Genomic DNA, 23,655 nt, shown 5'->3' with positions numbered 1-23,655 from the left:
GTGGTCCGAATTCTTTTCTCAATTTTTAGTCATTTCCCCACCAACACTGAATTTTATATGAAGAAAATTCCCAAAACTCACTTGGAGTTTTTAGAGCAGAAAAAAGTACAGGTTTCACACTTTTAAAGAAAATGTTCAGACTTTGGTGGTAGCCAAATAACTTTAAAATGGATTCATTTTAAAACCCAGTAAAGGGGCAGCCCGGGTGGCTCAGTGCTTTAGTGCCTCCTTCAGCCCAGGGTGTGATTTTGGAGACCTGGGATGGAGTCCCGCGTCAGGCTCCCTGAATGGAGCCTGCTTCTCCCTCTGCCTGTGTCTCTGCCTCTCTCTCTCTCTCTCTCTCTCTGTCTCTCATGAATAAAGACAATATTTTTTTTAAATAAAAAATAAATAAAAATTAAAAAAATAAAACCCAGTAAAGGAGAAATATTTTAAGGAAGTGCATTATTTTAGACCATTTGTTTTAAGAGAGTTCAAACTCCAAAGAGCAACACAAGAACTCTGAACTACCAGTAAAAGATCTCTGGCTGGTCTACTGTCATCTAAGAATACAATAAGGACATGGAGGCAGATGAATGTATTTCAATGCCGTCTTGCAGGGGCAGGATCGTCATTTTACTTCCATGGTCTTGGACATGTTAATAGTTCTTTTTGCTTTTCCTTTGAAGTTGTCTCTTACTTCTGGAAGACACTGTGAAGGAGGGGAAAGGAAATTGGTCTACAGGGGTCTGGGTTCAGACTCTGGGCAATCATGATCATGAGATTTAATCTCTCCATTCTTGTATCTTTATTGCTAGACTGCAACACCAACAAACCTGATCTTCTCACCTCATAAGGATGACCCTGGGTGAGATGCAGATGAGTGATGGTTTAAAAAAGTTTTGAACAGGTATAAAGTACTAGGTATTATAAATGTCTGTTCTATTCTATTCTGTCCTATTCTAGTCTATTCATGCCACTCCAAGAATCAGTTTTGAGAATAAATGTTATGGAAAGCAATAAACAATAAACATAGGGACGCCTGGGTGGCTCAGTGGTTGAGCATCTGCCTTCCACTCAGGATGTGATTCCCCAGGTCCTGGGATTGAGTCCCCGCATTGGGTTCCCTGCAGAGAGGCTGCTTCTCCCTCTGCCTGTGTCTCTGTCTCTGTCTCTCTGTGTCTCTCATGAATAAACAAATAAAATCTTTTTAAAAAACCACACACATGGGACGCCTGGATGGCTCAGCGGTTGAGTGTCTGTCTTCGGCTCAGGTCCAGATCCCGGGGTCCGGGATTGGGTCCTGCATCAGGCTCCGTGCAGATAGCCTGCTTCTCCCTCTGCCTATGTCTCTGCCTCTCTCTCTGTCTGTGTCTCTAATGAACAAATAAATAAAATCTTAAACATACACACTAGACATAAATTGGGGAATCTATCTTGGTTCAAAGCAACATTTAGGGTATGGAAACTCTCTTGATATTTTATTAAAATGTAAAACAGAACAGGCTGTGACCATTTCAAAAGGATTAGAAGTATACATTCAAAAAGGAAGTGAAGGAGAAAAGGCTAAGTCTGAGATTCTATAAAGAACAGAGTCTGTAAGATAGCTCGTGTCAAGGTCTAAGAAATTACTGTTGTGTTTGTGCTCAGATATTCATGTTAACAGAAAATCAGAAAAATCAAGACTAAAAGGTCGAGTGTGAATACATGTTGATAAGCTTAAATGTGTTTGGGGATGCCTCAATGTGTGCTCTGGCTTTCACGGGCACTCAAGTAATATATGCATGAAACGATTACAGTAGAACAGTTGGCTCCGTGCTAATGTGTTATCTTAGGGAAAATAAGACCTCAAAGGGAAGGCGCAAATCAACACGACTCTAAGATCCTCCTCAGTCTCACCCACTGTTTGATGATACATGTCCCTCTCTGGAGAAAAAAAAAAAAAAATTCATTCCCAAACCCTAGGAACACCGAGAATTTAGAAAGACAAAAGCAGATCTACATAAAAAGAACTTGAAGATTAATGCAAAAAGTGTTAGAAATATGAAAAGTCAAAGCAATAATCCAAAGTACTTCAGCTGCTTTTGCCTGTGACCTGCAGCACGTTTTCCAGAGTTTTTTGGGACGCTGGGGACACTGTCAATACCCATTTCCAGGTGTTTCTCACAAATATATATCAAGGGAGGCATCACAATGTCTGCTTTGGATTAAAGTGATGACCACCAGATTTCAAAACCAAGAACAAAAGGTTTTAAGAGTTTATTTCAGTTTTGTTTCACCAAAAGCAGAAAGTTTGGGGGAAGTAGAATTCTGTAGTTCTGAATTTCTTTAATGATTTAAGGAAGTGGAGAGGCAATGGCATTTTCATACATTAGTTCACGTGGAGAAAAAAAGAATGTAACTACCACCTGACATTAAAAAATACTTTTGACAATGTTCCCTAATTAGCAACAGTGATGGCTGTGGCCAACACGGATGAAGTAATTAATGAGCAGCCTTGTTCTTATTATGCTTAAGATCATCGGCAATATGACCAATAGGCTTGACTGCAGGTCTGAGAAAAGAATACCATAAAATGACTTTTTTCTCATAGGATTACAAGGCAGACTTTAAAAAATGTTCACAGATAATCCAGGAGTCCTAATGAAAAAGACAACAGATACCTTAGTTTATAGCATAATGTATCACCAAGGAATCAGTGAAACTGGCAAAATATTTTTTATTTTTATTTTTTTAAGATTTTATTTATTTATTCATGAGAGACACACAGAGAGCAGCAGAGGCTTAGGCAGAGGGAAAAGCAGGCTCCTGCCTGATGCAGAACTTGATCCCGGGATCATGACCTGAGCTGAAGGCAGGTCACCACTGAGCCATCCAGGTGTCCCCAAAATATTTTTTAGATGCACATAATGCACATTGAATGGCAAGTTACTGTGGAGACTTTAGTTATGATACTAATCATCAAAATAATATATGCATGAATTATAAATTACTCTAATTAATATAAAATAACATACTTTTAACAAAAAACAGATATCCATGAACAATGTTGAGTAAAAAGTAGGATCAATAATCTGTGATGTCCAGATAACTGAAGGACTGCATTTATGTGGTAGAATTAGATGATGAGCTACCTAAGGAACTGATTTTCTTTCCTGCTTTTGAAAATGTTAAAGTGGTACTGATGAGCATTAAATCACTATATATATATGTCTTTATAGATATAATGTATTTGCCTTGTATAAAATGTGTATCGATAAACACTTCCCTTTTTCTAGCTATAATGTAAACAGTGACATAAGAAATAAAACTATGTGTTCTTCTGATAAAGGTCTTAAAATTTATTTTACTGGACAGCAAACTAGAGAGATCATGACCTATATAATAAGGGACTTCCTCTCCCCATACTCTATTCTAACAAAAGGATATATATCACTCTTATGAGGTCCTTCTGGGCAAAGTTAATTTTATGTTTCATTTTTGTATCTCTTTAGATACTCTGGTACCTAGCACATGGTAGACAAGCCCTCAAAACATTTTCTATCTTGACTCAATTTTCAAAGATATTAGAAGTGTTGTCTTATTCTGTTCCCCAGATAGCCATTATATTCAAAATACTGATCCAAGCATGACAGAACAACAAATGAACATAGGGATAGAGACATACATATAGACAGATTATAGCTAAAATTCTGATGGTAATTGCTTAACTTAAAATTTGGTAACTGACCGTCATCTATTTTAGCTTGCTTACCAGGCACTTTGCATTATAGCTACAGAGAGCAAATGGCTTAAAAAACATTCTTACAAAGTTCTTTGATTCAAAAGCCCATATACTTGCACCCCTGGAAAGATTCTGAAATGCACAATAGGTAGGTACCTGAGCTCTAAGTAGGATACTGGTTCCCAAACTCTTTATCAACTTTGCATACAAAAGAAATGCTAAAAAGGGTTGGATATGTATTAGGATAGAGATATTAATACTTGCAGAAAAATAAAATATTTAAAAGGACCAGAAACCAGAATTCTTCTATATCAAAAAATGTATAGTATTAAAAGTGTATTTTAATATGCCAGATTATATTTTAATTAGCTATTGGAGATAGCTCATTTCCTTCTTTTCTTTTTTTTCTATCCTATTAGAAGGATATTTAAGACTTACTACTGGCATGTCTGTCTGCAATTTTTGCCTCTAACAGGTCATCAGGCATCTTTTTCATTTCCCCAACAGACGTGCGCTGAACTCCAGCTCAAAGCGAGTTTTCTATGCCCCTGTATTATCCTCCATAGTCAACTCTGACTCATCATCAAGACTTTATCATCCTCAAAATCCATATTTATACCTGTTAGGTTTTCATGTAATGGGGAGAAGATGACAATACCAAACCGGTTCTCCACACAGGCACATCAAACATATTTCTTCCAATCACTCACTGTTTAGTAGAGACAAAATTATGCCACAGCCTATAGAATTCGGTAAAAGCAGAACAGCCACGTCACCAAGACACTTCTTGGCTCCATAATGAACTGATCTAGAGCCCAGCTGCAAAGTCACTCACATTTGCCAAGAGAGGTTTTGAGTACTCTTTGGGACCCACCCAATGAGTACACAAACAATGATTTAAACAAAATGAAAACAAAACAAAACAGGCTGACTCACTCCAATACTCCCAGCTCCGTCCTGTAGGAAGAGGGCTAGAAAATGACGTGAGGGTTAGCCTATATGATTTTCATTTTCAGAGCGTCTACACAGCATGAGGAGTAGAACACAGGGTCGAATTAGACCCGAACACACGGACTGGCTCATACATCTGTCAAAAGAATCTATGGTTCTGATTATACCATGTGCTACCACAGGGTTATTTTTATTATTAAAAAAAAAAAAAAAACAACTCAGTCGTCAAAAAGCAGTGTGATCAGTTTACCCCATGTTCCATGCTCTACATCCCCTTATTTATTTGTATCAGATATTGAAATGATAATGTATTGCCTGTCCGAGAGCACTCACCTCATTGTCCGACTCCACGAGAACTTGATCATATTCACTAAGCGCTACTAGAAACATGATAGAGGTGACATTTTCAAAGCAGTGTATCCATTTTCTTCTCTCTGACCTCTGGCCCCCTACATCGACCATTCTGCAAGGTTAACAATATTCATATTAATAGCATATAAAGAAAAAAAGGTCAATATAAACACAGCTTTATTTACATACTTAGGAAAAACATTGTCTAAAGAGAATGATCAAGTCAACTCAATTAAGACTTACTAAACATCTACTAATTTTCTGTTACCTAACAATCCCAAGTCAAGACATTCTGGATAATAAATGATGGTGGTTATAAGAAAACTATTTGATTTGTATGAAAATAATGCCTCTGTAAAAAATCCTGTACCAAGTCAAGCAAAATGGTGTTTCACTTAATCATGAGCAGAAGAGTAAAAAATCAACTCTGTTTTATTCATGGTAAGCTCTAATGGCAAGTACTGACTTCAGTTTCTTTTTCTATAAAATGAGAATGAAAATCCTTGTGTGTTTCTCAAGGATGCTAGAAAAGACTTCACATACATTTAAGAGATTCAAGATGCTATGTGTTTCAACATGGCATGCAATGCTTCAACAAAATGCAAATACAACTCCACTGATACTTTATCCACAGAGTATTTTGACTTGTTTTCTCCTTCCAATACTGGCAATAATTTGGGACAGGTCCAGTTATGTGGAGTAACATGGTGCCATTGGCCTTATGCACAAATAAACTTGCTAACCTGCTTCAAGTGAAGCAGATAAGACATTAAGATGCTGCAAAAAGCCATTATTTGAACTCTTTCAAGGATTTTTTTTTTTTAACCTATCAATGATGTGCTGAGTTACTTGTTAGGAACTAACACTGACATCAATTAATTGGAGTTTAATGTTTATATGAAAATATCAAGCAATACATGGCACCCAAGCCAAGTTTCCTCAAATTGTTCAATCCATATCTTGACTAAAATGTGCACAGTGTTTGCAGGATAAAACAATTCCAGAGAATGAAAGTTTTAGGTACAAAAGTCTGAGAGTAGGACTCTGAGCATTTGTTGAAAACTGAAGTTATGTCTGGTCTTTTCCTGCTTTGACACATTAAGTGTAAACCAAGAAATCATCTAGTGGCTACTTCTAAAAGTTCTCGAAGGCACAGAAGAGATATTTAAGGGGCAAAATAATGGATTCAGGGAGACCTATGAGCTATGGACATCAAACTAGAATTTTTAAGTCTTCAGAAATATTAAATTCTAGCTCTTCCCTCATGCCAAGTGAACACTACTCATTTATATGAAATCCTCATTCTATAAAACCCTGTCACATTGAGCCCATAAGATGCTTTTTGATGATGGCGAGAAATTATTATCCTTAGTCAATACCTCTACTGTAGTGGCAAAAAAAAAAAAAGTTCTTTACAGCTAGTGAACAAAATGTAGTAAAAACAAGATATAAGAATAACCTTGTTTCAGAATTCACTATTAATTATAAAACAGTGAAGAGATGAAAATCTCTGTGAAATGCTCTGTGTCTTCTGAAAATACTCTGTAGTGCAGTTATATGAGGTAGGAAATTTGGGTGTTCCAAATTGAAGATCTCTAAATGCTGTGAGCTCAACCAAAGCTTAAGTCATCCATCATGCTGGAGCTACAAGGAACCTTGGTGATTATTGAATACAACCATTTTAGAGATGGGGGAAAATGAGGTTCAGAAATATTTCTAAAATGCCACTTGCTTTACAGATATGTCTATAAAAGTGGCATATGGCAGCCAGACCTGACTACAGGGGCAGAAACTGATTAGAATAAAACCCATAGTGCTTTGTCAGGGAATGATGGAGGGCTGGCTCATCTGAGCCACTGTAGCAGAGTTACCCAGTGGGAGTCACATAACTCCTAATTCATGTTCTTATAGTAAATGTAGTTGTCCTCAATGGTATAGGTTCCCCCAAAGAACTCAACTCTCTATACTCCAAGATATTCAAATGGCTTCACTTCTCAAAACACAATGTGGTTCATATTCTAACTAAAAGTGTAACTGATGGTATAATAAGATATTAAATGAAAACACATTAGTATTACATCTTTTTTTCTTCTGAAAAAAATTAGAATGCTTCTGCTGAAGTATTACTCAGAGAGAATAGCAGCAAAGCTTTTCATTTTTTTTTCTATACAAATTTAGAGTAGGCCCATCAATCCATTTTCAAAATTATGTATTTTGAAAAATCTCAAGCAAGTTATTTCAGGAATATAAAACATCCCATATTTTTATTGCTACTGAAGGATTCTCCATTGGTACCAGCAGACTTGGTGGAAACAACATGAAAGCTCCAGACAACATACAGTTTCTATTATTAGTAGAGTCACAAAGTCATTCATATATCTTAGACAAATCTAAAAAATATATGCATTGACTTCACAATTAAAACATGACTCAAAAAATAGTCAGAACCAGTTCTCAAAGAATAATCTTCAGAACCAATGTTTAAGTGACTGATTTTGTTCAACCACTAGCAAACTTAAGATTTCATTGATTTCTTGGTGATTGAATTTGCAATGAGAAACCTGCCCATACATCCTTCCTCTGCTTTCTCTTTCTGAAGCATATTATTTCATTTGTGTATCTAATGATAATAATTGGTCCAAAGGTGATATTATTCTAAAGTCTACACATGATTTCAGTATTTCTAGGGTTTCCCAAATGCACTATGCAAGGCACAGGAGCTGGGAGGTGAGTTTCATGTACTCAGTTACTACCTGAAAATGACACTTTGTAAGTCAAAGGGGTATTCGATGATCCCTGTGGTGGGGACTCGAACTCTAAGCACATCTTGTTGCGTAGGCAGGTAGGCGGGGTCAGCAACGCGGTCCAAGTCATTAAGATAGCTAGAGGAGGGAAGACACAATAAGAAGGTTAGGACACCATCATGCCAAATCTGGCCTATGGAAATGGAAGGGCAAAAATAAATTGTAAAAGAGAGGTGGAGAAGAGGAAGGAAAACATCAGAAAAGAATAGAGAAACCTAGAAAGTTGAAAGACAAAGCCAACCTTCCATCTGCCACAGCAAGGTAACCCATCTATGGGTTATCTGGTTCATAAGCTTTCTTGTTTCTTCTCTATCATTTAGAACCCATACAAAAAGTAGGGGGCGAGGAGAAAAGAAATGAAATGAGTCTTCTACTTTCTGCTTGTTTAGCAGGTCTGATGGGTAAAGCAGGAGTTTAAAGCAAACGGTTTTTGAATTACTTATATAAATTTTATTTGTATATTTGTATAAATAAACAGGTAACAAAGTTACACATAAGGTCAGAATACTTTTTTTTGTTTTTCCTTTTTGCAGAGTATCAGAGCCTTCTTCTGGAATGTATTTCCTTATTCCCCTAAGAGAGGGCAGCAGCATACCATGTCCTAAATTCTGTCCAAAGCGAAGTCATTTGTGATTAATGGGAAGCCACTACATTTGAGATTTCTGGATACTGAATTAACAATGTCTAGAGTCAGATATTTCCAGTGTTTAGAGTCACCACACCTAAACTATATAAATTTATCGGCTTATATGATACTTTTCTATTCTACTAAAAAATGCTTTTCATTTTGAAATGATTTTAGACTTACAAGAAGTAGCACAAATATTACAGAGAATTTCCCTGTACCTTGCTCCCAGCTTCCCCCATACTAAGACCTATGTACTGACAATGCACATATTATCAAAACCAGGAAATTGACATTGATCCAATACTATTAACGACAATCTATTTAGATTTCATTAGTTCTTACAGACACACACATATACAAACTTTTTAGGGGTGTATAGTTCTGGGAAATTTTATCACATGTAGAGATTCATACAATTCCCACCACAATCAGGATACAGAATTGTTCTGCTACCACAAAAGATGTGTCCTGTGTACTGCCTCGCCTAAGCCTAACCTCTGGCAACCACACATATGTTCTTCAACAGAGTCATTTTGTTATTTCAAAAACATTATATTCCAGTTACTTTTCATTCTCTCAAATTGCAAAAAATATTTTGCAACTCTGAGAATGATGTGATTTGATATAATTAACAAACAGGAGAAAAGGAGTTTCTGCACAGCATCCTAATGACTTCAAAGGCCTGCTACGCTCCCCTTGGCCCTGAAGAGGATGGGGCACAGATACAGTTTCAAAACATACAACTACAAAGCGTATACGCAAAGTAACTAACATGCAAATAAGACTTAAAAGGTGGTCCCATTAATAGAAATGGAAGGTATTAGAATGTCAACACCTTTATGCCTACAAATAAGACAGTGAGTTCTGAGGCACGTAACAGAAAATGCCTGGTGCAGAGCAAGTGGTAATTCAGCAAGTGCACAATTACTCAGTTGATGTGTATTTGTGCACTTAGGAGAAGGGTTCTGTCTTACCCAGCCTTAGAATTGCCTCAGTATCTAAAAGAGTGCCTGGCAGACAATATTTAAGGAATATTGGTTGGATGGATAGATGGATTTCCTATGCTGGTATTTAGTCTTAGCATTATTAAATACTTTGTTACTAGAGGTGTCTCCACATTAATTATATTATGAAATTTGAAAATTTGAAACTGGGTGCTGACAAGAAATAGTGCATTATTGTTAGAGAAGATTCATGGATTATAAAATAGCAGAGCTAAGTGACTTTCACAAAGACATAAAATTACTGCCTTTTTGGAGGTATATCAATTCTTTGAGACAAAAAAAGGATCATCTCACAAATTCCTAATGCAAAGTAGTGAATTAATTAGTATTCTACTGGCCTCATCCCAAACACATCAATGATTCTCTAGCTGGCAATCAGCACTTTACTGACTGATAGGAACCAGCCTGATATCTTTAATTATTATAAAAATGGCTAGAGGATGAATACAAGGAGGCTGGGAAAACACTGGTGTGGGAGGCAGGAGGAAAAGTAGGTTGGATCCAAAATTTTAGTCAGTACCTTGGCATGGTCTTGGAGGTATCTGATGTGGTTAAAGAGCCCAAGTCCTGGGAGTTGGTTTGTATCTCTCCACAGAGAAACCAGCTCATCACACTCTAAGTGTGAAATCAAATGGCTACTCTGTAGACATCAAGTTTTATCAACTCCTTGATTTGAAAAACTTGAATGTACATTTTGAAACCCATGGGACCACCACTTACTTAACTACTATATATAAAAATCAATTCAGAGGAATCAGAGAAGTTCTAACTTACGCTGACAAGCTGGCTCAGAAACATGGTGCCCAATAAACCATTTCTACTCACTTAATACAATTCACAGAGGCCAAAGAGAGGGCAGCTAATTCTTGTACACCAGGTGCTGCCGTGTTCCTGTGCTAAAGAAAAATCGTGGCTTTCTGTTTGCCGAAGGTGAACTAAACAGACTACTCATTGCCACTCCACTTTTTTTTTTATTTTTATTTATTTATGATAGTCACACACACAGAGAGAGAGAGAGAGAGAGAGAGAGGCAGAGACATAGGCAGAGGGAGAAGCAGGCTCCATGCACCGGGAGCCCGACGTGGGATTCGATCCTGGGTCTCCTGGATCGTGCCCTGGGCCAAAGGCAGGCACTAAACCACTGTGCCACCCAGGGATCCCGCCACTCCACTTTCAAATACGAATGTGTATTTGCATTGAGAATTTCAAGAATCATCACACGAAGTGTGAAATTATAACACTGTACCCTATGGGACTGATTCTGTGACCAAAAAGCCACTTACTGTGGCTTACTGACTTCTCTAAAAATATTATCCATGGTATCTGTCCACCAGCCAAGGGCACTACTGAAATACTAGCTGAATATCTACAGCGTTCATACTTACAAGTATATTCTTCCTTCTTCATCTTTCTTTCACTCTTTTTCCATGTCAGTACGGTTCACAGAAAGTAACAACAGCTTCATCACAACAAACTTACACTGACCACTTACTTGTCATGCTCTGATCTGTCCACTGCCCGGGTAATGACAAATTTCATAGCAAGGAAATGACTATTACAGATGTTCCATGCACTTCTGATCAAATGAACTACAGTTCTTTTTTTTTTTTTTTTTTTAAGATTTTATTTATTCATGAGAGAGACACAGAGAGAGGCAGAGACATAGGCAGAGGGAGAAGCAGGCTCCCTGTGGGGAACACAATGTGGGACTCAATTCCAGGACCCGGGATCACCCCCCAAGCCGAAGGCCACTAAGTCACCCAGGTGTCCTTGAACTATAGTTCTTGCTTGACATTCTTTTTGCTTTGTCTCAGTTGGGTGGTGGAGAGAAAGGCTCACTTTAATTTAGAGTCTTGAAGTTATATTAATTGAGCTTAACAAGAGAAAAAAGCTGAAGGAAACAGTACTGAGGTCTGCTAGTTATACTGCACATCATCTAGAACCCAAACCCAAAACACCTCCAAACAAGGCAAGAAAGACAAAACAAAACAAAACAAAACACCACAACAAACCACCCAATGAAATAGAAGACATAAGTGCCTGTGTACCAGGGGAAGGTCTGAATGTCTCAGTAGCTACACCAGGATTGAAGACAATATGTGAGGCAGGTGAAAGGTGTCTGCAGCCAAGACCTGCATTCTTCATTGCTGGGGGGTGGCTAGCAAGGAGAGCTTCTCCCTGCATCAGCGCCACCTACCCACCTACGTGTCCCCCCTTTGTTCTGTGCTCACAGCACATTCTGCATTTCACATTTGCTTTGGGGAGGAAGTCACTCTGCTCCTTTAGAAATATGGTTATGGAGAGGTAGGACCAGCACATCCTCATGCGTTGATTCTTGTCACATTCTGAGAAAAGGTAATAGAAGAGTCTCTGAGCTGAACTGTGTTTTCCATTGAAGCATCTCATCTTCTGAGGAGAAACCTGGGTGGAATACGGGGGTGGGGGTGGGGGTGGTCCGTGATGGATTATTCCATTCATTTAACCTTTTACAAAGAAACACCGGGATCTGAACAAATTTATATTGCAGAGTAAATTCAGAGAGTTAATTATAGCTATAATTTGTTTTGTAGGAATGATTCTGAGTGGCTGCTGAGGTCATTCTCAGGGTGTTGCTATGGTGACAGGCACAAGGTACATTTCCAAGGCAATGTATGTGTAACAAGTGGCTCGCTGTTCGTGTCTGGTCACTGACACTTAGCTGAGGTCCCAGAACACAGCAGGTGCTCAACACGTGACCCTAATTAAAACAATTTTATGGAAAATGCGGTAGTGGTTAGAACGGCAGGTTATACCTTTTAGGAGAAAACACAGGAGTAAGGGGGTTGTTAGCTACCTGCCTTTCTGTAATTACCTCGCTGGGACATCACCGGCCTGCATTATGTAAGAACTGAATTCTGAATTTAAATGCCTCTGACAAATATAGAGACAACACAGAAAGGAAAGGCATCATTTAACTTCATTTAGCAGATGTACTTCCTGCTCTTCTTTGGGTCCTGGTTGCAGAATGAAATAATTTGTGTATCAGTTTCATGCTTGTCAATACCCAGCTTTCAGGCCCTGGAATTCGCTCTAACCCAGGCAAATGGAGGGAGCGGTACCTTCCTGATGGACAATTCTACATCTTCTCTTTAATAGAAGAAACAGGTTTCTGATGGTTTTCAGTGAAAGGCAAGGCAACAAGAAAACTCATGTAGTAATATTTCGTTTCTTTCCTACCATGAGAAAAATGCAGGGCCATCTAGAATTCACAGATACCTTTTGACCATGACATTCTAGAAGGTGCTAAGGCTATGTCTGAGATCTCCAGCATCTGATCCCTGCCTGCAAGGAGTTTACCAACATGTGGCAAGAAAAGAGTTATATGAAGAAGAGAGAGGGTAAAGTCATTTTCTGGGAACTTGTTTGAACTGTCTCTAATTCTTGAAAATTATCCACAAAACATCCTTCTGTAGTATGAGTGATCTGATTAAGGAAGTCGTGCTCATTAGTTTATAATTACACCTTGTAACTGCTAAACTCCTTATATATTTAAATTCTGGGTCACCTCTGGCTATAGAAAAACAAGAAATTAAAAAATGGGATATAATTACTTTAAATGGTTAAAAAATATATGAGGGAAGCTTAAATGTCACTAAAATAAAAGCCCCAATCAAATAAATTATGTCATTTTTCTCTCTTGAAAAATTTTTTTTTTTTTTTAATTCCAATTGGGGGCACCTGGGTGGCTTAGTCAGTTAAGTGACCAACTCTTGATTTCAGCTCAGGTCATGATCATCAGGATGGTGAGATTGGGCCCGGCAGTGGGTTCTGAGCTGGGTCTGGAGCCTGCTTAAGATTTGCTCTCTTCTGCCGCTACTTCTCCCCTTCCTCGCTCTCCCCTCACCAAAAAAATTCCAATTGTTCTGTTTTGCCAGTAGTTTGTCAATAACAGTTTTGAGTTCACCTTCCAATTTGATTTACGCTCAAATCTGACATGTAATGGGAACTGATTTTTGTTTGAAGTATCTTTTTAAAATTAAAGAGAAGAAGGGGTGCCTGGGTAGCTCAGATGGTTAAGCCAGCCAACTCTTAGTTTCTGCTCAGGTCACGATCTTGGGGTCCTGCTCGGGCTCCCTGCTAAGCGGGCAGTCTGCTTGTTTCTTTCTCCCTCTTCCTCTTCTCCTGCTCCATCTCGCTCTCAAATAAATAAATAAATCTTTAAAAAAAATTAAAGAGAAAAAATCCCCACCATCTATGACTGGAAGGGTAAGTGGAAATCTAAACCAAGAATAGCACAGAAATTAGAAATACAGTGTTTTTTTTTTTTTAAATGAAAGAAACATGAATAAAATTTAGAGATGACTCAGCAGGTAAACTATATCACATTACAGCTGTGGTTAAAAAAAAAAATGTAGCAAGTTATAGGCATACAACCCTCAGCAATTACACCAAAAGGGGGAAAGTACCTGTGGGTGGTAAGTGAAAAAAGGAATCTCTGATGTTTGGTATAAATCCAACCAAACATAGTAAGATAAATGAATAGCGCCTTGGAGTATTTAATGTAGCATGCTATGGGGTGGCGTTGCGGGTATGTGCTGGCATACTTCAACCCCTGTGGAAGGGCCTCCTATTGAGAGGCTGTATTTATAACAGATTTGCAGCTCAAGTCAGATATTAAAAATGAAGTTCTGGCACAGAAAATGACTCTGGGTAGAATTTCACATTTTTAATTATTGAAAAGAAGGTTAGAAAAACTAGGTCAACTTCATTAAAAATCCTAAGAAGACCTCATTGTAAGAGGAACAGTCTTGGGGGAGTTGAAAGCTAGATCATGTCGTGAGATCTTATTTGGCACTGTCAAAAGCAGTGGAAGCTAAGGAGAAACCAGAAACCCATGATTCCTGTATAGGTACCATGTGACCACAAGGATTCAAAGGCAAAAAGGAAAAGAAATTGTCAAAGTGAATATTAAAAAAAAAAAAAAAAAAAAAAAAAAAAACAAGGGAAGAAATAGGTCTGCAAAACTACCATTCTGAGGGGAGAGTCAAGTACAGGTTTTGGTGCCAAGAGCCATCCAAGTCCCTCCCTTATCTGGCAGATCCTGCTGCTGAAATGAGCCTGGTTGGTAATCTGGTTAGGCTGGTTAGCAGCAGAGGATTACTCATTACACAAACACTCCCATCCCCTGAAAGAACTCATGTGGTGGAGAGCCAACTAACGTTCCTCCTTTCTTTTTTTTAACACCTGGCACAACCATGATCAGAGTTCAAGGAAACCCAGCAGGTATTAACAGGGATTTGGGTCCTAAGTAGTTATTTGTTTTTAACACAAAATTCCAGATTTAAAATGAGATCACCCAGTGGTAGAAAGGTGGTGATGCACTCATGGTTTTGTGAGACCGACTCAAGGGAGAACAAAAGAGAAGCCTAAGAAATCCTGCTTTCCAATGATCCTTTGCCTAAGAACTAAATCAACCCAGAAAAGCAGATTTGTAAAAGTAAATTAAGTATCTTTTAGAAAGATTCTATTTCTGCGTTAAACAGTTTCAGCTTTTTAGGGATCTTATATATTAATAGTTGATCTGGATGTTTCACATAAAGAGACCATCAGTGTCTAATGGGGAATGGACTGGGCAACTGTGTGTCTATCAGAGAGACATGAGGGCCAGGGCCAGGCTTGGGTGACAAAGATAGATTCTCAAGTCTGGTGCTCAAACAAATAAATTGACTTTATAATTAAAAACAAAAGCAAAATGAGGCTAAGAGAGAGAGAGGAAGTAAGAGAGAGAGAAAAAGGAAGAGGCCCTTTTCAATATGCTGGTTTGGCTCTGTGCTTTGTTAATTTGTCTTTTATATGATAACTTCCAAAGCTGCCGACTAATTTTGATACAATTTTTATACTTCGAAAAGCTATCAAGAAACACCAGAAAACTCCTTTTATCCTTGCCTGCCTGTCCTGAAACGCAAGAGCAGTGCTTAATACGGTTAATATAAACAGATTTACTGAAAATCTGTTACATGTTAAAGCTAAAGCACTGTGTGTGTTGGAGGGAGGGGGGATGGCACAGGGAGCTGGCACAAAATACTTAATATATATATATTCTTTGCCTTGAGGGATATCAGGCTACCTAGGAAACAAAGATAGCACAGATGAATCAATTAAGAAATAATTAAGTGCCAAATTGTGAGCTGCTAACTATGAATGCAATAAGAAAAGAGAGATGATTATGAACTGTAGTCACTAGAGAATAGTGTGGAGGAGGAGTGGGGGATGAGTGACACCGCACAGATGAAATGAGATTTGAATAGGCAGAAAGGAAGAGAGAAGATGGGAAGAAATTAGGAAAGACACAGAACGTACTTACTTTCTTATTACTCATTCATTCATGCAATTATGTTCTCGGAAAGTCTACACTGAGAGCTAGGCACTGTGCATACACCGAGCGGGAACCATAAAATAAGAGAAAAAAATGTGAGTCCTGTCCTCCAGGAGCTTGTACTCTGGCAATGGAAATGAGAGTGCTGTAAACAATCATGCTATAATGCAGACATGATGTGGGTCATCAGAGAGGCTTCAGGATTGTAGCCAAGAGTCAGCAGTGAGAAAAAAAAAAAAAGGCTGCTGATTCAAGCAGGCATCTCAATGTCATGTCCCCTTAACTTGGGCATGGGTTCTGTAGGATCAGCCCCTTCATTCTGACATGGATGATCAGGTCTGAGGACATGGTCATATGTTACACTACTTGAATCAATTATAGATCAAAATTCAATTCATTAAATCAAGATGCCATAGTGATAACGAAAAAAACCCAATAAGGGTCAGCCAATCAGAGTCAAAAGACTGACTGACAGGGAGTCAAAATAAAGGAACCTAAGTGACCTTAAGGGTTATATATGGATAGCAAGGGTCCTGGGTTGACTTGTGACTGGAGGTTGAGTTGTCTTCTGGTCAGGTACATGTTCTACTAGGCACCTTACAAAATCCTGTCAACCCTACTCTTGGTTCCATTGATGGTTCAACCCTATCACACTCCTCCCTTACCAGCTGTATCAAGCACTATGATGGTACAAAAGGTAAGACTATATGTAAGACACAATCCTTGCTCTTAAAGCCAAATCAACTCAATGAACACTTCTGGTCGTCTATACCACCTTTAGTACTAGACATCATTTGCATGGCATTTAGAGGGGAATGAGGGGGAATATGAGAGTTCTCTGACGCTCGCTCCCTATCAAATTTTGTTGTGCAAAGCAATGCTTATAGAATACTGCTGAAGGAATATGGGCCATCCATCCTCAGAGTACTCTAAAATTTAGCTTTGGGGAACTCAAAGTAGTGGGGTTCTAAGGTATCTAAGTGGAAGTAGAAGCAGAATACCAGTTGCCTTTCAACATTTCTTCTACATGAGCAATTTGCCCTTTTGCTGGGGGGTTGGGAGGATCAGACAGTATATATTCTAGGCTTTGTGGGCCATTCATTTTCTGTTACAACTGTTCAACTCTGCCAATGGGCATGAAACCAGCTATGGACAATACATAAACAAATGAGTATGGCTGTGTTCCAGTAAGACTTTATTTATAAAAACAGGCAGCAGGCTGATTGGTCTGAGGGACTGCCAATCCCTGTTCTGTAGTAACAACACCTCTGGTCTCAAATGGGGACAATGCCATCCTGGGTGGATCAAACTACAGAAGTCACAGATGCTCTGCCAAAATGTGAGAAGGCAGCACACTGACAATGTGAAGCCTGTCACCCATAACCACTATACTCTTTGAGCAGAGTGAATGAATGGTAGACAGGTGCCCTTTCCCTACTACATCTCAGTAATGAAGGTTAGAGTGTTAGAGCATATCTAAGTCTTATCTTAGCATCTCTAAAGCGCCAAGTGTTCTGAAAAAGGAATAATAAAGACCCGCATCTTAGAGTCATCAGAGTTCACTGTGGAAGACAAATACAGGGTTTTTTGTTTGTTTTGTTTGTTTTATTCTTGCAAAAGGTTATTAGAAGATACGGCTCATTAGATAACAAAACAGAACAAAAATAGAGGTAAATATGTCACTCAAGTGAAAAAAATGACACTTTATTGTCGCTCCTTAAAAAGACAAATATAACTCAAGATCGATGCCCTCTTCCAAGCTAAAGACAGCATTTTTAGTAATTTAACCATGTAGAATATATAATCTCTTTGTTCATTCCATTTCAGGTAAATTTCAGGGTGCCAGGTTTTCACTTGACTGCATAGGATAATGGTTTCTCATATAAAGACAGTCTGCTGTAATAGACTACAGGATTTCACAGTTTAAAAGAGAATTTAAGAGATTATAGCTAGCACACTAGAGGCAAGTGAGGTTTACAGTGAAAGACTGAGAGGTGATGAGGGGCAGAGGGAATTCCATCAAAGACTAGACCCTGACTCAATGTTCTCTTGACAAGACAATGGTCTTGTCTGCCTCCAGAAGTCTGCAGTAGGCTTATATTCCCTTTTTATCATCAGATAAAAAGTAAAGTCAGGATGGCTGCAAGAGTCAGAGGAAACACCCTAGAGTTCCAATATTTGGCTCATCAGTAGGGTACTTTTAGCACAGTATCTCTTCAAGAAGCATTTGGCCCCAGATCAGGTGGATATGCTAAATCCACCTCTGAAATTCCTTTTGTACTTCAAATTCAACATTCAAATTCCTTCTGCATTTGTATATTAAATTAAAATTTTAAGCACGAGGTTAAAATTAAACTGCAATGTTGACTTATGCCCAAAAGCCAACTTGCATATGTATTGGATTTATAGGCTACGGAACATATGGAGATTTCCAGAAGGTGTCTGATCTGCTGAACTCCTTGGAGGGAATTTCAGGAAAGTGAGATTAGGGATTATTTGGTCTCTTAAGGTGAACACAGAGCAGTCTCTGCCAAAACCCTGCAATGTGAGGACTTTTCTTACTATATGCCAATGTGATTGAGATTTGTGTTCTCTGGTTACTGTCAGGGAGCTTTTGGTACTGTAGGCAGTGAACTCATTTGACCTGATGTTTCAGCATATTAAAGCAGGTGGTGGACCCCAGAAAAAAAAAAAAAGTAAACCTACAGCCATCTGTTTATTGTGTACTTTATCTAAAGATATTCAGAGCCCTCAGGCTTTTTTTTTTATCAATGACAGAAAAGCCAATAAAGGAATTTATAAAATTTTCCAGCATCTTAGAGTGTTTTTTATTCTTTCAATAAATAAAATAGGAAGAATATATCAAACTAAAGTCAATTGCAAACTTATCCCAAACTGCTTATCCATTGCCTGGACTTTCCCCACCTCCTATCCCTGTGTTGCCTGTCCTTTGAGCCATCTGATTGCTTATTATGATCAGTAAGTTAGCTAATGCAAGTAGAAAAAGGGAAGCTCAAATGATTTTGTCATATCCTTCTTATTGGCTCTAGGTTGACTCCAGCAAAAAGTTAATGGATAGAGTATGAGGCTAAAGGGTACAGGCTAAAATAAAGAAATAATAATTCTGAATTATCTGTGATTTAGAACATCTTCCATGATGTATGAATAATTGATGTGTTGTTAAACAGGAAAAATTTTCTGGATGATAATCAAAACCTTGCTGGGTTTGTTTTCCAGTAATTCTATATAATTTTCCCTCTTGACCTTACACACAGGGAAGTACCTATTGGCAACATTTATAAAGATTAATGAATAATTTGTACCTTTCCTGTCACAGATGTTTATCTATTAGTCTATCATCTATTTATCTATGGTCAATTGTCTATCTAGCTATCTCTTACCTACTCATCTTCTGCGAAGCTATATTTCACAGTGATTAAAAACTTGGGCTCTAGAGACAGAAATCTGATTTCAGAGAGACCTGGGTGGCTCAGTGATTGAGTGTCTGCCTTTGGCTCAAGTTGTGATCCTGGGACCCTGAGATCAAGTCCCGCATCTGGCTCCCTACAGGGAGCCTACTTCTCCCTCTGCCTGTATCTCTGCCTCTTTCTTGGTGTCCCTCATGAACAAATAATAAAATCTTAAAAACAAAAAGAAGAAGAAAAAGAGGAGGAGGAGGAAGAGAAGGAGGAGGAAGAAGCAAAAGAAGATGAGAGCCATGCTTGGCTTCTGCTCTCAGCATTCCTGGCAAATGGCTGTCATGGACTCTCAGCATCAGCAGGGTCCTGGAGAGAACAGCTATCACGCTGCAAACTCTGGGCAGAGGTGCGTGGCAGGCCCCACTTCTCACACTGCTAGAGATGACAATTTCAACTGAAGAACCATAAGTAGGTCCTGAATTTGGAAAGAGTTCTGTAAGGTGATAATATCATGTAAGCAATTAAGTCTAGAATATTAATGAAGTATCGTTTATTTTAATTATAAAGACAGAACAATATAGAAGATTACAGGAAATAAAGGAGGGAGATAAAATGCTAAAGATACACCAGTGGGACACCCACAAAAATGTCAGAAAAGGGGTAACTATCTTGAGTACAAGGAAAGAAATTATTTTGAGTTATGAGTATTCTACAGTTACTCTGTGAAAAAGAAATCAGTACTAGGACTCAGTGGTGCTCAGGATGTGGGGCCCACCTCCTCACTGGTGCTCTCCCTACAGTTCCCAGAGCATCTGCTGGGACTACATGGGAGACCTACACGGGCAACAGAGCATCAGGTGGGTGAATCCAACACACCACAGGTGTGTCCTGGTCCTATCCTGGGATAGGTGTTAGGAGGAATTTCCTAGCTAAGGAAAAGCAGAAGAGCCCTAGACTAACTGGGGAAGAATAAGGTGTCTCTGATACTCAGTAGGATTAAAGGTGGGCCAGCCAGGCTACAGGGCAGTGGTCTATAAAGAGTGCTACAATATCTTGGGAAGAGACCAAAAACACGGGGCCAGCTAACTCAGGCTTCTACATACAACTCCTTACATAACTGGTAGCAATATATTGGTTCTACAACTCTTGAAGTAGTCTACTAGAGAAAATAAAGGGGGGGGGGTACCCAAACAAAATACAAAATGCCTCTCTACGTATCAAGTAGCTAAAGTGACCAAATGCTTCTGCTTAGCCAACATTCCCAACTCATGCCTTTTATTGCAGTCTAATTATTATTTTTTTAAAGATTCCATCTACTTATTTGAGAGACAGAGAGACAGAGAGACAAAGAGAGAGAGAGCAAGAGCAATGGGAGGAAAGGGAGAAGCAGGCTCCCTGTTGAGCAGGGATCCCAACATGGGGCTTGATCCCAGGACCCTGGGATCATGACCTGAGTCAAAGGCAGACACCCAACTGCCTGAGCTACCCAGGCGCCAGGCACCTCTCAGCCTAATTATTAACGGCAACCCCTTCCTTCTCAAAATGTCTTGGTCCAAATGATAAATTATATGGTCACCATCTATTTCGTCCATATACGTTACTGTAACAAAAAGATTGAAACACGTGCCTTTTAGCAGAAAATTTATTAAAACGTAATTAAATAGCACCAGCTGAGGAAAAAACCTATTTCAAGAAGAATACCAATGTGGACTGGCTGATAAAAGTAGAAAAATAACTATTTTGTAAATTCTAAGGGAATCATTAAATCACACAAGACTTATTAAATGGAAGCAAAACCATGAAGTGAAGAGCTGATGGGGGATCAGAGATCACCCAGTGACAAAGTAACACCATGCAGACTGCTTTTGGTGGCACAAGGAAAAATATAACTGTATAATGGAGAGGGTCAGCACCCTAATACTGCAGTGAGCCTTACCTTCACCAACAATGAGCAAACAACATTACCCCAAATGCATTCTATTCACATTTAACTTGAATCTAATCGAGTCTTTAAACGTAATTTCCAGTTTATAGTAAATTCAGGAGACAGAAGAGCAAATTAATTCATACTATATAAGGTAGCAATCAGGTTAATTTCTTCAACATACCAGTGAAATGCAAACAGGACTCTACTAGATCACAAGAGACTAAGGGACATAAAAACCAAAGCAAGTGTGCATTCTTAAAACCGACCAACTCTAAAGGACAGTTTGGAAGAATTTGGGAAGTGTGAATATGAACTGAGTATAATGATAAAAAGGACTGATGATTAATTTTAGATGTAATGTGGTATTATTTATTATGTAAGGAAATATTTTTTTTCAAGAGATGGATACTGAAATGTGGATATGTAAGAATACGTAGTAATTTACTTTCTTACTTCTGCATACAAATATGGTTAAAAAAGAATCAGGGGTATGTGCACACATATAGACCCACATATATATAGTTCAGAAAATCAACCTCTCCATATCCCCATTAAGGCAAAGTAAAACTGTTTAAAGAGTAATGTGTCCAAAGGCATGTTTCTATGGTAGACACAGCCTATACAACAGAATTCTAAGATGGCAGCTTTCCCAGAATCAGTGCTAATGGGAGTCTAAAGAAATGGCCTTGAAGAGCTCTTTCCCTAAAGTAGTAGATGTTGCCACATGCTATTCTTGTAGTAACTCATGGGCACCTGCCTAGAAATCCACAAATCTAAACTGAGCAAGGTCACCAGATGTGGAGAGAGTCTCATTTCAAGAACACAAGCAGAGCAGCTCATACAGGTGTCCTCGGTGCAAACAAGGAGTCTCTCACAGGGTCCATCCCCAGAGCAGGAGGCAAAATCATTTTCTAAGGGGGAACCCTGACCCTGGTAAGCATGTCATTATTAGACATCAGTGCTCTGAGGCCCCAGTGGCAGGACCCCTCTGTAGGGAGGAAAGCTATAGGTGACAGGTAAAGAACGGAACAGGTGAGGACGGGGGAGAGACAGATATGTGATAGAAGCTGAGAGACAGACACAGATATGATGAGAGAATGGAGGATTTATTAGTAAATATAACTTGGTAATGAAGGATTTATTGCTTAGTAAGGGCCAGGAGAGGCATCACGGTAACAGAGTGAGAAATGCAGAGGAGGAGCAGGAGAACCCAAAAGAATGACAGATGAGGGTGGAGGGGGAAGCAAGCAGATAGGAGACATACTGAGTAGGAACACAGAACAAGGGATAAAACACAACAGCACTGTGGGGAGATAGATGAAATCTGAAATGGCAAAGCAAACATAAGGACCGAGGGGGCAGGAAGTAAGAGAAAGACAGCTGGTCAAAGGTTGAGGGGGCAGGGTTTGGAAGAGACAAGAGCTGACTGCATCTCTAATGTCTGCACTCACAGTAACTTAGACAGTAGGGACTCCAGAGGGAGGAGTGAAGGCCGCAGGCAGAGAGCAGAAGAGAAAGAATGGAAGAACAGCACACGGAGGTGTGAAAAAAGGAAAGAAAAGTAAGGAATGAGGAAAGTGCACATTCCAAAGGCACACCATGGGATTAATTCCAGTCAAAATACAATAGGCATGGTGATCATGAGCCTTCAATGTCACCTTCCAGAATTATGGAATTCTAATGTTCCATAGGAATACAATGGCTGTTTTGACCAGACAACATTTTCGTGGATAATTGGAATCATAACTTGTCTTATACAAATGCCTAGAATTAGAGTAAGAACATGAACTACTATGTTGAGAAAACAGAACTGAATAGCTCTTGGATCTTCCAGGCACTAGGAGTGATGCCAATCAGTCTATGGGGCTCCGTATCATTTCATCATACCAACTGACCTGAGGCTGCTGATTATTTTCCACCCATTCTTCTGTCCACCCAGAACCAACACAAGAGGCAAATGCTGGGTCAAGTAATTAATGTAGACAGGAATCTGGCTAAATACTACAAAAAGTCCATTTTTCAGGCGCCTGATTATCTAGATTGCTGACTGCATTGATTACATTAATCTAATGATTGCCAGATCTTCACTTTCTTTCTGTTAGGCGAGATTTAATCTAGAGAACTAACAAATCTCTCTAGGATGCAAATCTTTCCCAGGACACATGATTTTGATTGACAGCTCACAGAATAATTTCAGAATGCATGCAAAATTAGACTCGTGCAATTTTCATGCAAAGGCAAACCTCTCCATCAACATAATAGTGGCTCCCAGAAAGCAGTCAAGGTTCTCTGTCTGGAAACTAAAAACTAGGAAGTCTGATGTATGAGAAGCCATAATCAAGCATATTTGTTTGCAGGTTTTAATGTGTGTGGGTGTCTTCTAGCACATGACAACAAGATTAGAAATTTGTATGAAAAATTACTATTACAGGATTTCATATTACAATGGTGTAAGGGCTTGAGAACTGCTGGTTTGTAATTTGGTGGAAGAGATGGGCTGGTAAAATCTGATT

At 38.9% G+C, this 23,655-nt stretch overlaps 1 protein-coding gene across 2 annotated transcripts in view; it reads right to left on the bottom strand.

Moving 5' to 3' along the window:
- LOC140639169 (guanine nucleotide-binding protein G(q) subunit alpha) overlaps nt 1-23,655 on the bottom strand; it is a 307,081-nt gene that overhangs the window by 74,051 nt on the left and 209,375 nt on the right. For both annotated transcript variants that reach the window (XM_072837677.1, XM_072837673.1), the window contains exons 4-5: nt 7,759-7,887; nt 4,988-5,117 (exon numbers count right to left, since the gene is read on the bottom strand). In XM_072837677.1, coding sequence (XP_072693778.1) covers nt 4,988-5,117; nt 7,759-7,887 — 259 coding nt within the window. The remainder of the gene's footprint in view (nt 1-4,987; nt 5,118-7,758; nt 7,888-23,655) is intronic.

The sequence above is a fragment of the Canis lupus genome, chromosome 1, assembly GCF_048164855.1.
Source record: "Canis lupus baileyi chromosome 1, mCanLup2.hap1, whole genome shotgun sequence".
Classification (NCBI taxonomy): domain Eukaryota; kingdom Metazoa; phylum Chordata; class Mammalia; order Carnivora; family Canidae; genus Canis; species Canis lupus.
The sequence above is the reverse complement of the archived record's forward strand: the minus strand, read 5'-3'. Positions and strand labels throughout refer to the sequence as shown.